Source organism: Penicillium mononematosum (assembly GCF_028829835.1).
Source record: "Penicillium mononematosum strain IBT 11891 chromosome Unknown utg000001l:1.0-4488741.0:1.0-4491989.0, whole genome shotgun sequence".
Classification (NCBI taxonomy): Eukaryota; Fungi; Ascomycota; class Eurotiomycetes; order Eurotiales; family Aspergillaceae; genus Penicillium; species Penicillium mononematosum.
Genome location: NW_026643271.1, coordinates 2,854,292 through 2,868,182, shown reverse-complemented (window position 1 = coordinate 2,868,182; position 13,891 = coordinate 2,854,292). Strand labels below are relative to the sequence as shown.

The window sequence follows — 13,891 nt, the reverse complement described above, 5'->3', positions numbered from 1 at the left end:
CTATAGGCTACCTCGGTACATAGGTACATAGGTACGTTTCCCAGCGCCTTGGCTGACGGATGCAAGACCTCCACTTGAAGGATGGCCCAACCTTGGAACTGAGATGAGTCTGACTTTGGACTTTGGAACGGGCCAGTAGGCTGCGCAAGTGGCTTTATTTCCCCACATTTCACCATGCGCAGCGTTCATAAAGCAATTTTAAATAAGGTTGCCACCTACAGAGGTACGTGCCAGGATCATCTCATTTCATGCTGATTCAGGAAGCTGCCCCCTAAGTCTCATCTTTCCTTAAAACCCATCTTACTTCCTGCAACTCTCCCCATGAACAGTATTGTCCGGCACTTCTTATTCAATATCTGATTTATTAGAGAACCTGACGTGGTTGACAAGGTACTGACACTGCAATATGCAGTTCAAGGTGAGTTTTTACCCGTATGCCCTTGCCAATCGTCTAACGCTCTGTATAGTCCCTCACGTGCGCGGTATTGCCGCTACTTCTAAATCTTGTCAGCGGCTCTCCCGACAGTCGTATCGGAAGATGCTTTAGAGAACACACAGGCTCTGGCTCGGCCAACTTCAGCAACAATTTGTACCAGACCGGCTTCGATGGCGTGACCTGGGATGAAGACAACTGGCTTCTGAGCTCAACGAACTTGGAACAAGGTCGCTATCAATCTCGAGGCTCCGTGGCGAACGGATATTTGGGTATCAATGTTGCCAGTGCTGGTCCTTTCTTTGAGATTGATAGTCCCGATGACACCAACGGTTGGCCACTTTTCTCTAGACGCCAGGCCTTTGCAACAATCAGTGGGTTCTTTGACTCACAGCCTACCACAAATGGCAGCAACTTCCCCTGGTTGTCCCAGTATGGATATGACAGTGTGATCAGTGGTATTCCCCACTGGGCCGGAATCATCTTGGATCTTGGTGATGATACCTATTTAGATGCAAAGGTCGACAATAAGACCATCTCCGATTTCCGAACCACGTACGACTTCAAAGCAGGCGTCTTGGTCTGGTCTTACAAATGGACACCTCAGGGCAACAAGGGATCGTACCAGATCACCTATCGTCTTCTCGCCCACAAGCTGTACGTCAATCAGGCTGTGGTTGAGATGGAGGTTATCCCGACCACGGCATCGGATGCGACCATCGTCAATGTCATCGATGGAGCTTCTGCAGTGCGCACTGACTTCGTGGAGACTGGAGAAGACAATGGTGCAATCTTCTCGGCAGTACGGCCGAATGGGATCGCTAATGTCACAGCTTATGTCTACGCGAACCTCACTGGGTCGCCAAACGTGGATCTTTCTTCGCGCAAGATTGTGTCTGACAAACCATATGTCCACTCCAATGAATCATCCATTGCGCAAGCCGTGGATGTGAAGTTCAAGCCTGGTCAGTTAGTTCGCGTCATCAAATATGTTGGAGGTGCTTCTACGGATGCCTTTGTGGATCCGAAACAAACAGCCAAGAAGGCTGTCTCCGCCGCGATGAGCAATGGATACACGCAGTCTCTTCGAACCCATCTCATGGAATGGCAAAACGTTATGCCGGAGGCTTCGGTTGACCACTACGCGTTCCCCAATGGGACCTTGCCTGCAGACAGCCACATCATTGATTTGGCAGTAATCTCCGTGACCAGCACTTACTACTTGCTGCAAAACACTGTTAGCAAGAATGCAGTCAAGGAAGCCGCGGGAGCGCCAGTAAATATGGACAGCATTTCAGTTGGTGGCCTGACCTCTGACTCATATGGTGGCCAAGTCTTCTGGGATGCGGATGTATGGATGCAACCCGGCCTTGTTGCTTCTCACCCTGAAGCATCTCAGCGGTTCACCAATTTCCGCGTGGCCCAGTATGCCCAAGCACAAGAGAATATACAGACTGCTTTGGCTAGCTCCAAGAATCAGACGCAGTTCAGTCCGTCAGCTGCAATCTTCCCTTGGACCAGTGGCCGTTTTGGCAACTGCACGGCTACTGGCGCCTGCTGGGACTACCAGTATCACCTGAACGGAGACATTGGAATTTCGCTGGTTAACCAATGGGTTACCAGTGGCAATACAAAGCTATTCCAAGAAGAACATTTCCCGATCTACGATTCGGCGGCTACTCTCTATGCGGACTTGCTGGTTCGAAACGGGTCTCATTGGACATTGACCAACATGACCGATCCTGTAAGTTTGGCGCCCCATCTCTTTGCAACACTCAAAACTAACGTAAAGTCAGGATGAGTATGCCAACCACGTTGATGCGGGTGGCTACACAATGCCCCTCATTGCGGAGACCCTTAGAAATGCCAACGACTTCCGTCAGCAATTTGGACTGGAAGAAAATGCTACCTGGGAACAAATGGCTGACAATGTCTTGGTGCTTCGTGAAAATGAGGTGACTCTCGAGTTCACCACCATGAATGGAAGCGCTGTCGTGAAGCAAGCTGATGTGGTTATGGTCACCTATCCCCCTGGGCTATACTGCGAACTACACCAGCCAAAATTCGTTGAATGATCTGGACTATGTGAGTATTCTGATTTTCACCAAGAAAAAGCCAAACTAACAAGATGTAGTACGCGGCTAAACAGTCCCCTGATGGCCCTGCCATGACCTGGGCTATCTTTTCTGTCGTTGCAAACGAAATGTCCCCGTCTGGCTGCTCAGCATACACGTATGCGCAGTACTCATACAAGCCTTATACGCGAGCGCCGTTCTACCAAATGTCGGAGCAGATGGTGGATAACACTACCATTAACGGAGGCACGCATCCAGCGTATCCATTCTTGACTGGTCACGGTGGTTCCAATCAGGTTGCCATATATGGCTATCTTGGATTGCGGCTGATACCAGATGAAACGCTCCATGTGGATCCAAATTTGCCTCCCCAGATTCCATACCTAAAGTACCGTACCTTCTACTGGCGGGGCTGGCCCATCTCGGCGTGGTCAAATTACACCCACACGACCATCAGCCATGCCACAGAGGCTGCCCCACTGGATACTGCCGATCAGCGATTCGCGGACAAAACAATCACGGTTCACTCTGGCACAGAGGATGATGGCACCGTTTATCATCTCCCTTCCAAGGGGTCTGTTGTCATTCCTAATCGACAGATTGGATCAGAAAACACCGTGGCAGGCAATCTTGTACAGTGCCAGGCTGTTTCCTCTTCGGATGCGTTTGAACCTGGCCAATTCCCTCTTTCCGCAGTAGATGGCGCAGCTTCGACAAAATGGCAGCCCTCGCTGGCAGCCGAGGTAAATTCTGTGACAGTCTCATTCGAAGATGAGGTCGGCGCTATGGTATCGGGCTTCTATTTCGATTGGGCGCAGGCACCCCCGGTCAATGCTACAGTTATCTTCCACAATAAGACTCTAGAAGATCCAGCGAAGGCGCTTTCCGCTGAAAGCTCGGATTACACACTTGTCCACAGCCTGACAGAAATCCCTCAGTCGGACCCATACAATCATGAGACCACAAACCTCGATGTTATTGCCATCCCTACCGGAAACACAACAAATGTGGCTCTGCCATCTCCCGTGCCAGCAGCGCGCTATGCGACTCTGCTTATCGTCGGAAACCAAGCGCTTGACTCTGTTGATGTGGAGGCCAAGAATGGAACCGGTGCGACCGTTGCTGAATGGGCTATTCTGGGACAAGAGAAGACGCGCCCTGCTTCCTCAGACCCCAAATCTGCCAATAAGAAGATGAAAGTGCGGGCAGCAGCCGTAGCAGATGCCGATGCCTTTATGCGTCGGCGTCGAGAGTTTATGTTCTAACTTTAGAAGCTGATTGACTTGCCCTAGAGTTCCCCTGGATTTTCAAAGAACTCAGTTGTCAGCAAAGAGACTCTTGTAAATAGTCTTCCTTTCGATTTGATTCTCTGCTTGCACCCCCCAGTGCTAATTTATTGATTTGAAGCCTACAAATGAGACGTGCTCCACAAAGTGTAAAGTTTGAATTGTAAATTGTGACAAGTTGAATAGAATCGCACCTATTTAACATTGATTATATCCATACATACAGTCATCTATAGGTAGGTAACCGACATGCCCTATTGGTCAACGGCAAACCGATCCAAGAACTTGAAGGTGCTAAGACCCTCCTTGATATCCTTGGCAAAGGCATCCCCAGCGTCCTTGCCAGTGTACACACCCTCACGCTCGGAAGAAATCTGTCCAGACTGCAGAGCATCAGAGCCCTTACCCAGCGCACCAACAGTCTTACCGAACCGGAAAGCATCGAGCAGAATATCCAAAGGCCGACCAGCGGGGTACAAAGTCGACGCACCGGAACCCTTGGTAGGCTGGCTAGTGAAAGACTTAGCGCCAAACAGACCCTCCGCACCATCAGCAACAACAACAGCATCGAACTGCACGGCGTCAGAAGCAGAGTAAGTCTGATCAACATCATCGGCCATTCTCTCCGCAACGACGACGACGTCAACGCCCGCAGAAGAAAGAGCAGACTGCAACTTCGCGCCCTGCGCAATAGATGCAGGCTTATCCACCGACGCAAGGAGTCCAACCTTGAGACCGTCCAGCTTGGCGAGTTTCTGTCCGAAGGCGCCGATGTGCGCGGTCGTGTTGTCGTGGTAGAAGGAGGAGTCGGGCTTGGGGGCCTCGACGCCAATGGCCTTTGCGACGCGTGTGGCGAGGTCGTTGCTGATGCGGTTTAGTTGGATGATGACGTTGTTGCGGACGACGCTGCTCTTCACGTTCGAGGTCTCGAAGCGCATCGCGTCGACGATGAATTGCTTCTCGGCGTCGACGAGGGAGTTCCAGAAGAGGCGGGGCTGCGACCAGTTGTCTTCGAAGGTCGTGCTGAGGGTGCGTTGGAGCTTGCCGCTTGCTGTGCGCTCCGGTGCGGTGAAGAAGCCCTTGCCCACGGTTTGGTTGGCTTGCTTGGGGGAGCCCTTGTTTTCCGTGTTGGGGGGAGTAGGCGTTAGGGTTCAGCGGGATGAACATTTGGCCTAGGATTTTGTTAGAAAGGGGGGTTTGGGAGTGGGATTGGGCTTGTGGTAGGTACGTACCTGCTCCGTCACGGTTGTTGTTGTGGATTGGTGCGCGGGGACGGTTGATGGGGAGCTGCTCGAAGTTGGGACCACCGTGGCGGTTGAGTTGAGTGTCGAGGTAGGAGAAGAGACGGCCCTGGAGGAGGGGGTCCTCGGTGAAGTCGACGCCGCGGACGATGTGGCCAGGTTGGAACTGAGGAAATTAGTATTACTCGTTAGTGATGATGGGACTAGACGTACCATGACTTGCTCGGTCTCAGCGAAGTAGTTCATAGGGTTGCGGTTCAGTTGCATCTTGCCGAGGATGGTGACAGGAACAAGTTCCTCGGGGACAATCTTGGTAGGGTCCAAGAGGTCAAATCCAAACCGAAGCTGGTCCTCTTCCTCCATGATTTGGACACCAAGCTAGCGAATAATTAGCGAGAGTTGCGATGGTTGTTTGGACTATCACTTACCTCCCACTCGGGGAAACGTCCAGCCTCAATGGATTCGAAAAGATCCTGGCGCATAAAGTCTGCATTCTTACCAGCGGTCTGCTGAGCCTCCTCCCAGACGAAGCTGGCCTTGCCCTGCAGTCCCTTCCAGTGGAACTTGACAAGCTTGGTCTTTCCATCGTCAGTAACCAGACGGAAGGTGTGCACACCGAATCCATCAACGTGACGGAACGAACGGGGAATACCGTGGCCAGCCATTGCCCACAGAAGGGTGTGAAGTGTGCTAGGTTGCTGACTGAAGAAGTCCCAAGCAGAGTCGTGCGCGGTAGCAGCCTGGGGGATCTCGTTGTCGCCGCGGGGCTTGACGGCGTGGATGAGATCCGGGAACAGGATGGCATCCTGGATGAAGAAAACGGGAACATTGTTTCCCACAATATCTATATCCGAATCAGCTGCGTGCTTTGATTTTCAAAAGGGGATCTGCCGTACCAAAGTTTCCTTCATCAGTATAGAAGCGAGTCGCGAAGCCGTGGACGTCTCGCGCGGTGTCAGCGCTTCCGCGGCTACCAGCGACGGTGGAGAAGCGCGTGAACATTGGGGTTTGTTTGCCCTCGGCGGAAAGGAAAGAAGCGGCAGTCAGGTTGGACCAGTCACCGTAGGAGGTGAATGTTCCGTGGGCGCCGGCGCCTCGAGCGTGAACGGCGCGTTCCGGTACCTAGGAAAATAGACATGAGCTTTAGAACTTCAATTGAAATGCAGAAAACATACTCGTTCATGATCGAAGCGCTGGATCTTCTGGCGGAAAATGAAATCCTCGAGCAGGGTCGCTCCACGCTCACCTGCGCTGAGACTGTTTTGGTCCTCGATCGGGCCACCGACGTCGGAGGTCAGGTAGACGTCTTGGTCGTTGAGGTAGAATTGGGAAGAGGAATTCTTCGGTGTTGGCAGCAGCATCTCCATCAGCGCGACGCTGGATGTGAGGATTGGCGGCCTCGCCAGTCATATAAGGACAGGCAGCATTGGCAACGCCAACAAGGCCCGTGACGAGGGCAAGGACATGCATTGTGACAGTTAAATAATATAACTGTTTTATAGAAAGCTCCACCTCAATTGATTTGCCTTTGCCGGAGGTTCAAACGTCGAAGGATGAAAGATGAAAGACACGGGGCTCACTTTATACTCCGGTTGGAATGTGAACCCCCCGAACGGGGAATTAAATTGTTCAGTGCGACTTTTGCATTGAGCCAATGGGAAGCTCCATGAAAATGTCATGACGCATAATTTCAGGGACTATTATTGATCAGACATGGGCTGGCCATTCTCCAACCAGGAACCCGTTGGTTATTTCTCAGCACGATGGCCGAGACTAACAGTGTGACGAGATCGCATCACCGGTGGGACATAGTGGGCCCGGGATAGAGAGTTGTTGGACCTCCAGCCAAGGAGAAGACAGATAGGATGCATGCTTTACTCCGAATGATTAGCTCGTCCTAATTGAAATACCGGGGTGTCGATCGCATAAGCCATAATGTTGTCGGCATCAGGCCATCCTCCCAGAGAGAAAGAAATGACCAAAGACGTAAGCTGATTGGGGAAATCTTGGCGACTCGGAATTGAGTTAGACAGATCTGATTGGAGCCCGACAGTACATACAACATACAGCATACAGCATAGGTACTATGTTGTAGTGCATTGTGAAGGGGTTGAAGGGGATGTCTTGGCATTTGATTAAGCGTAGGGGGAACGGTCGAGGCCGCGGTGCTTGGTAATTGGCTTGTCTCCAGTTTTGAGATAATAAAAAAATTTATGTAGGGGATCTACAACCCTAGCGTTAGAGAGAAATCATGTCTCATGTTGAATTAATCTTAATCTCCTATACTCCATACTCTTGTAACAACAATGAATATCAGGGACATCAAGGTCAACAGTTTGTAACATCACTCAAAATTGGGACCTGAAAAAGTCAACAGTCATTAGGTGCAGAATACCAAGACCAGCTTATGCCAGCTTATGCACCTAATCCTTGTCAACGCACATCGCTACCATTTTTAGATTTCATCCGCAACTCAGTTGGGATCGTCGGTGATAACTTTGTCGTGATAGCCAAGGTGTCGCTTGCATTGGCTCCAGGGCACATATGGAATAGTTAATTTTAGATATTAGCACTCTTGTCCTGCATCAAAAGATACGGCCATGTGCCGTTCATCGGCTATTGCTGGCTTCGCGGGTGTGACAAGCTGAAATGCTTGGCGGGAGGGGGAAAAAGAACTCAGCAGCCTTGAAAGAGATGAGACTGGTCCTTTATGATCTTGGCAGCTGTAACTTGGCATAATCATTGTTAGAGGAGCTATTTTTAATGTGATATGTGTGATAGAGCTCTCGGCCGGTGAGTACGGAGTATTCTCGTGAGAGGGGTCGAGATATCTTTTTTTGGGGGGAACTTTGTTTTTCGTATCTAATTGTAGTGGAGCTGTTGATAGAGCTATTGAATGAAAGAATGCTGTCGGCATTGGGTTATCTCGGGAAAAGAATAGAACTTATCATCGAAAACACTTTGTTTTTCATTTTGACCTCGGGCCAACTCCTTTCGTATATAATTTCGAACTACTCTCCAACTACTGTGCGGAGTACGGACTAGACCGTTTAGCATACCTCTTAGACTACCTAGATAGGTAGGTATACTCGACCGATGACACAGATCTATCCTCGAGCCATCGAAGCCACACCACTCGGTTCAGCAGGGTCACTGCGATCCACAAACCCATGTTTCGCATACAGCGGTGCACCATCCTTACTAGCATCGACATATGCCCCAACACCCTCACGGTCCGCGACTTCACACCCCCAACGAACGAGCATAGAAGCCGCCCCGCGACAGCGGTAGTCGGGATGCGTACCGAGCATATCGAGGTCTATGTTGTACCCAGAGCGTCAACAAACAGTCACACAGCAGGTAAGCGGCTAGCTGTCGAGGATTCAACTTACAGTAGTGCTTCCGATCACCCATCACACGCCTGCGCGCTCTCTCCAGGCCCCCAAAGAAAGCATCACAATCCTGTCCAGGCATGTCCCCGTGCCAAGGCGGGAACCGAGCGCCGCGCTCGTCGGGCATGGCCAGGTCCCATTTCGCGTATGCGACTATCCGTGCGCGCCCTTCCGCGTCTTTCGTGTCCGGGTCGACGATCTTGATGTATTTTTGATAGGGCTTTGTGAGCATGTCGGTTCGGTTGGCTTCAGTGAACCATTCATGTGCCCCGGGCGTGTCCGGGATTAGGTGCCGCATGCCCGGGTCGTTGAATACGGTGAACCATAGCTCCGTAATGGCGGGGAGGTCTTCGACAGTTGCTAGTTCTAAGACGAGAGGGGCTGGGGTAGACATTCTGGGCTTGTTGTTCTGGTTGTTGTCGAGGGGTAGTTTTGGGTATACAGTGGGGTCGGCTCCAGGGCTAGCGGGCAAAGCTAAGTTGATTCGGAATACTCGCGTGGACTATTTGAAGTCTGAGTCAGACACAGTAAGGTACTCCATATAGAAGCACATAGATCAAAAGGGAATCTTCTGCTTTTGCTCATTGGTGTCTTATATGCAGGTCCAAATTATATAAACTCTAAATTATAAGCATATCAAATAAACACAGGACAACTGCAGGATCGCTCAGTATGTCGGGAAAGTAGCAAAGTTCCACCTCTTTGCACCCTTAATCAGCTGCGAATCCACACCACTGCTACCGCTGTTAACATACAACACCTTGGTGAAGGCCACCTCGGTGTAATAAGTGAAAGCCACACCAACCGGAATGAAAGCTACATCGCCAGTGTACAAGGTCGCCACAGGATAATCTCCGATCTGGATCATGAGCACACCTTCCAGAACCTCGAAAGCGGCGGCTCCAGGCAAGACATATGTAGGCGCATTGTCCTTGGTTTGGCGGCTGAGTGAGATGGTTGAAAGAGTGTAGTTGGCATCCTGAGACTGCTTAGTGACCAGAGGCTGAATGACCTGGTACCCGTGCTTGGAGCTGAGGTACTTGGGGCCATATCCATTTGCAACAAAGTAAGGCTTGCCAGAGGCACCGAGAGCATTGTCGCCGGTGTGCCACTTAGAGTTATCAACGGGAGCGGTGCCGTTGACCAGATCACGACGGGGCTCGAAGTCAAGCTGGGCGTAGACGTCGAATTTCTGCAAAGAACTAATCATGCCTGCGTCGGGTGTTGAAGAGCTGTTTGACACCGCGGGAACAAAGGGGGTATTGGTGGCCGAGGTGTGGTTGGTTCCAAGGGCATAGAAGAGTTCCCTTCTCGGGTTAGCCAAGTTCAAACAGGTCCGTTATATGCAAACAAACTTACTCAAAGCCACCAGGAACGACGACACCAACCATCTCCGTGTCAGGGTCCAGAATCTGGAAGGTGTGGGTCGTGTTTCTAGGAACCGACCCATAATCACCCTGCGTCAGCAGGCGAGCCTGCTGCTCCCCTGTGCCCTTCTGCGCCCAGAGCTGGAACCGGCCTTTGAGGTTGAAGAAATTCTCAGCGTGCTTCTGGTGGATGTGCGGCAAGACGCCCAGGGCTCCGCTGGAAGGCGCGTTCGTGCTCATCAGAGTAAACGCATTGTCCGAGGAAGGGCCAGTCACTGTGAAGCGGTACAGCTGATCCCCGATGGTGACGGCATGCGAGTTCGCGTAATGCGGAATGACATAGGGGCGTGGGGAAGACGGCGCGTTTTGGAGATAGAGCTCCTCCAAGGTTGCAGACTGGACGAGGCCAGCGCCGAATGAGGCAAGCAGAAGCAGCGAAGATGTCAACATTTTGCTTGACGGTTTTCAATCAAACCCGTGGTCCGAACTCAGAGTGTCCAGGAATTTGCGTGGGCCTTCGAGATGCTTTCTTATATGTGAGCTCGGCAAACATGGATGACGGATTTGCCGGGCCGGTATAAAATTGAAGCAATAATGGTTATCTCGGATCATGTACTCCGTTATTGTAGATCATCTGGATATATTGCATTGAATGCATGTGAGGTTGTTCGAGATCCTATATTACTATTTGCCGAAGCTATATCCGGTCCAAATGTCAGTCTTACATTTGAGAGATACGAGGGTCTCAAAACCGCAAGCTTGCGTTTTGGCGTATTCGGACAGACTCAATGTAATGGACCTCTTTGCAAAACGGGTCTCAGCTTTTTTTTTTTTTGGGTCCAGGAGAGGAGGCCTCGGGATTTCCGAGGTCAACAAGTTCCGCTTACATCCAACCCGTCGGGCATTCCAGGGTCAAATAGAAAATAAATCCCTAAATCCATAGTCGTAGTAGGGCCCTAGTGAAGACATTTCAAAATGAAGGTCCTTGATAGAGAATATAGCGTTGTAGAGGTGATGATGCTCTGAACAGGTAAGATTTTATGTAAGCGGAGCTTTTTTCTGCAGGCGAGTCGGAACTTCCGAAACGCAGCGGCTGACGAATTTTAAATCCACATGGGCTTGCTTGGCGTGGGAAATCTCCTGTGTTGCAGGTTATCAGATGAGTCTTTCACATGAAACAATGATAATCTAACTGAAATCATATCGAAACACGTGGTAAATTGGAAAGAATTCTCCGTTCTCATATATTGCTGTCCTGTTTCAAATCAGCTTGGCGGGAGTCGTGCGACAGTCTCGACGATTCGCGCCCCTCCTTCTTCATCTCTTCAGTCCATCTCTCTCCGTAGGAATCGCATGCAGCTGCCGCTTCTCCATTTGGGACCTCCGTCCGCAGCGATCCCTAGATGTCCACTCCCGAACGGCGCTGGATTCGGCTTGGATCGCCGAAGCATGAAGGCGACTGATCCTTCGAAACGGAGAAGAAAAATTTGATTACATTTTCGCTTTATCTACGATTCATATTTACATTGAATATTAACAAAAAGATGGAGGGGCAGACGGTAAGGATCGGCAAGCACAGGTTCGAACAGACCGTCTTACCATCCAGAGACCAGCGCCCTTGAGACAGACATCTCAAGTAAGCGGCAACAAGAATGCGCCAACACTATGTCGAGAATGTTAGCAATTGCATCTTCGGTGGATATAAAGAGTGCGCATACGAAATAGCCGCGAAGCAGGCACATAAGATAGCCCCTTCCAGATAATTGGTCTTTCCTTTCAGAACGATGAAATCGACCAAAAGAACAGCGCCGATTAGCGTCACCATCTCGAACCTGTCAAAATGCAAGGTCATGGGCTTGTCGAGAGCCCAGCCAATAAGCACCATGGCAGGTGAAACCAAGAGACCGATTTGAATGGCTGATCCGAGAGCAACACTGATGGCAAGATCCATTTGATTTTTCGACGCCACGACAACTGCAGTAACGTTTTCGGCAACATTTCCGGCGATGGGAATGACGATCAAACCGACAAAGGATTCACCGAGGACGCCCTGTTCGTTGAGCGTTGAGAAGCTTGAAGAGAAGTACTCGGCGCATATAGCGATGAGAATTGTTGATAGGGCGAGGAGGGTGACTGATATCGTTCGGTTGGACTTGACAACATAGCCGTGGCAGCAACATGCTTCATAGTCTCCGACAGGTGGTTCCATTTGTGCGTGGAGGCTCGTTCTTCCTTCAGATGGTTCGCTGTGAAACAGTGGCGTTGCTGATGCCGTATGTGCGTCGACTGAACATGACCGTGATCGCACCTCCTGCATCTCTAGCTGGCGAATATCTCTGCTCGTTGCGGTGGGGAGCTCGGTGGGATGTGATTCGAGGTCGTCTGTATATGGTTGAGGATCGCTTGGGTGTGGCACTTGAAGCCGGGTAGAGTGGAACAAGTGAGCGTGTGATTTGAACTGGAAGAAGAGATACAAGAAATATGTGCCGAGAAGAATGATGGACACCCCCCTGCTGAAGGATAATGACATATGATCAGCAGAAGTGACGCTCTTTACGCTGCCATAGAAAGCGCTCTATATCAAGATTAGCCTTAGATATAGTTGGGACACTCGAAATATCGCCTTACTGGAATCATAAGGCAAGAGATTGTAAGATTCAGAAGTCCCACAAATGACTGTGTGAGATCAGTGTTATACGTCACATCACTTGTTGAGATACAGCCTGCTATGATTGCAGATCCGAGGACGAGTAGGAGGTTCACAAGGATGGAGCCGAGGAGTGATGATTGAACTACTTTAATATTGTTTTTCAACAAAGCAGTACTATAAAAGATTAGTTTCGACTGAGTCCCAAGGCAGCCCACTTGGTGCTATATGAAAACTTACACGCTATATGATAGTCAGTATACGTCGATAGATGTGAGAGGACTTCCAAGGTTGGGACTCACAAAATAATAAGCTCCGCTAGATTCCCGATGGTAATGTTGAGGAGAGCGCCAGCGGTCTCACCCAAATCCTGGGAGATCCTCTCAGTGGCTTCTGTGAGCGTGATCGACAGCGGCACAATAGCAAGGAGGTTCCAGATGAATATTAAAAGTGCCGGGCTGGAGGTATTGGAGATGACGATTGCCGATGCGGCGAATGCACCCGAGAAGATGATCCTTGGCCTGACAATTTGTTTTGTCTGTCGTTTGAATATGGATATCGAACTGCAGGGTCTGCCGTGATGGGCCCAACCAGACAAGCTATCATCATTTGGAATATGTGATTTGTCTGGTCGAAGAAAGTTTTTCACTTTATGAAATATGTCGTCTGAGCCTGAGTTCGTGGACGTGGAGACCAGCCCGGCTTGTCCTTGATAACGATAAGAAGTCTATGTCAGCTTCGGCCAGACAAATTGCATGGTACAGGACGCACTGCTCATTTCATATTGACAAGGATAGGAATCACTAGACCTGGAGTCGGATTCGAAAGAAGTATTTAGGGCGGCATGCTCGTCACTGGTTGAGCTTTCAGCGAAAGTATTGATGTCATGAAGGTTCTTATCGTTGGAACCATTCACTGTGGTCATCGTGGGAAAGCCCTTAAAAAAGAAATGGAAGATTATAACCACTATATAAATGCCAAAATTGAGGGCGGAATGGCCATCCGAATGTGAAAATGAAAGTTTGAAAATGAGCGTGTGTTATATGGATTGGGGCTGCGGGAATTGATTATCGACATGCGAGATCATCGCGGTACAACCCCCTTTTCCTTGTGGCACGCCTCTCTAAACCAGATTTGAAGTTAGCGCCTCTTGGCCGCAATATAATTCGATATAATTTCCCCTTCTGCAGTGCACAGTGGGTTGTGTGGGGGCTATATATTGTCTGGCTACCGCGTACACACCGCCTACCTTAAGACACACTAGCGCGCTTTCCTATCACGCAAACGTTGCAAGGAGATTACTTGTCTTGAGACTTTTTGCGAGTCAAAGTTTGCGTGTAAAAGTGTTTATAAATCTTATCATACCGAGCCTCGCTTTTTCCCAATATCGAGGGTAAATTTGATAGGAGACCATGGAGACCATGATATTTAAGACTGGCAGTACCGGCAA

General features: G+C 50.1%; 5 protein-coding genes across 5 annotated transcripts; 1 reads left to right on the top strand and 4 right to left on the bottom strand.

Moving 5' to 3' along the window:
- Positions 1-406: 406 nt before the first annotated feature.
- Positions 407-3,773, top strand: treA (alpha,alpha-trehalase treA; the record flags this gene model as incomplete). The annotated part of the gene is made up of 4 exons (XM_057287845.1): positions 407-418; positions 468-2,177; positions 2,230-2,499; positions 2,568-3,773. The coding sequence occupies 4 exons, from the start codon at positions 407-409 to the stop codon at positions 3,771-3,773; spliced, it is 3,198 nt and encodes a 1,065-aa protein (XP_057153928.1).
- A 275-nt stretch (positions 3,774-4,048) lies between these two features.
- On the bottom strand, positions 4,049-6,505 carry cat1 (catalase catB; the record flags this gene model as incomplete). Its single annotated transcript, XM_057287844.1, has 7 exons — positions 4,049-4,893; positions 5,027-5,201; positions 5,249-5,413; positions 5,464-5,879; positions 5,932-6,157; positions 6,211-6,292; positions 6,318-6,505. 7 exons carry the CDS (start codon positions 6,503-6,505, stop codon positions 4,049-4,051), a joined length of 2,097 nt encoding a protein of 698 aa, XP_057153927.1.
- A 1,637-nt stretch (positions 6,506-8,142) lies between these two features.
- N7519_001065 (GNAT family N-acetyltransferase) lies at positions 8,143-8,821 on the bottom strand (the record flags this gene model as incomplete). The annotated part of the gene is made up of 2 exons (XM_057287843.1): positions 8,143-8,354; positions 8,428-8,821. 2 exons carry the CDS (start codon positions 8,819-8,821, stop codon positions 8,143-8,145), a joined length of 606 nt encoding a protein of 201 aa, XP_057153926.1.
- Positions 8,822-9,094: 273 nt separating this feature from the next.
- N7519_001064 (cupin domain-containing protein) lies at positions 9,095-10,244 on the bottom strand (the record flags this gene model as incomplete). Its single annotated transcript, XM_057287842.1, has 2 exons — positions 9,095-9,734; positions 9,787-10,244. The coding sequence occupies 2 exons, from the start codon at positions 10,242-10,244 to the stop codon at positions 9,095-9,097; spliced, it is 1,098 nt and encodes a 365-aa protein (XP_057153925.1).
- Positions 10,245-11,426: 1,182 nt separating this feature from the next.
- Positions 11,427-13,366, bottom strand: N7519_001063 (calcium:cation antiporter; the record flags this gene model as incomplete). The annotated part of the gene is made up of 5 exons (XM_057287841.1): positions 11,427-11,457; positions 11,513-12,369; positions 12,423-12,618; positions 12,744-13,149; positions 13,213-13,366. 5 exons carry the CDS (start codon positions 13,364-13,366, stop codon positions 11,427-11,429), a joined length of 1,644 nt encoding a protein of 547 aa, XP_057153924.1.
- Positions 13,367-13,891: the final 525 nt, after the last annotated feature.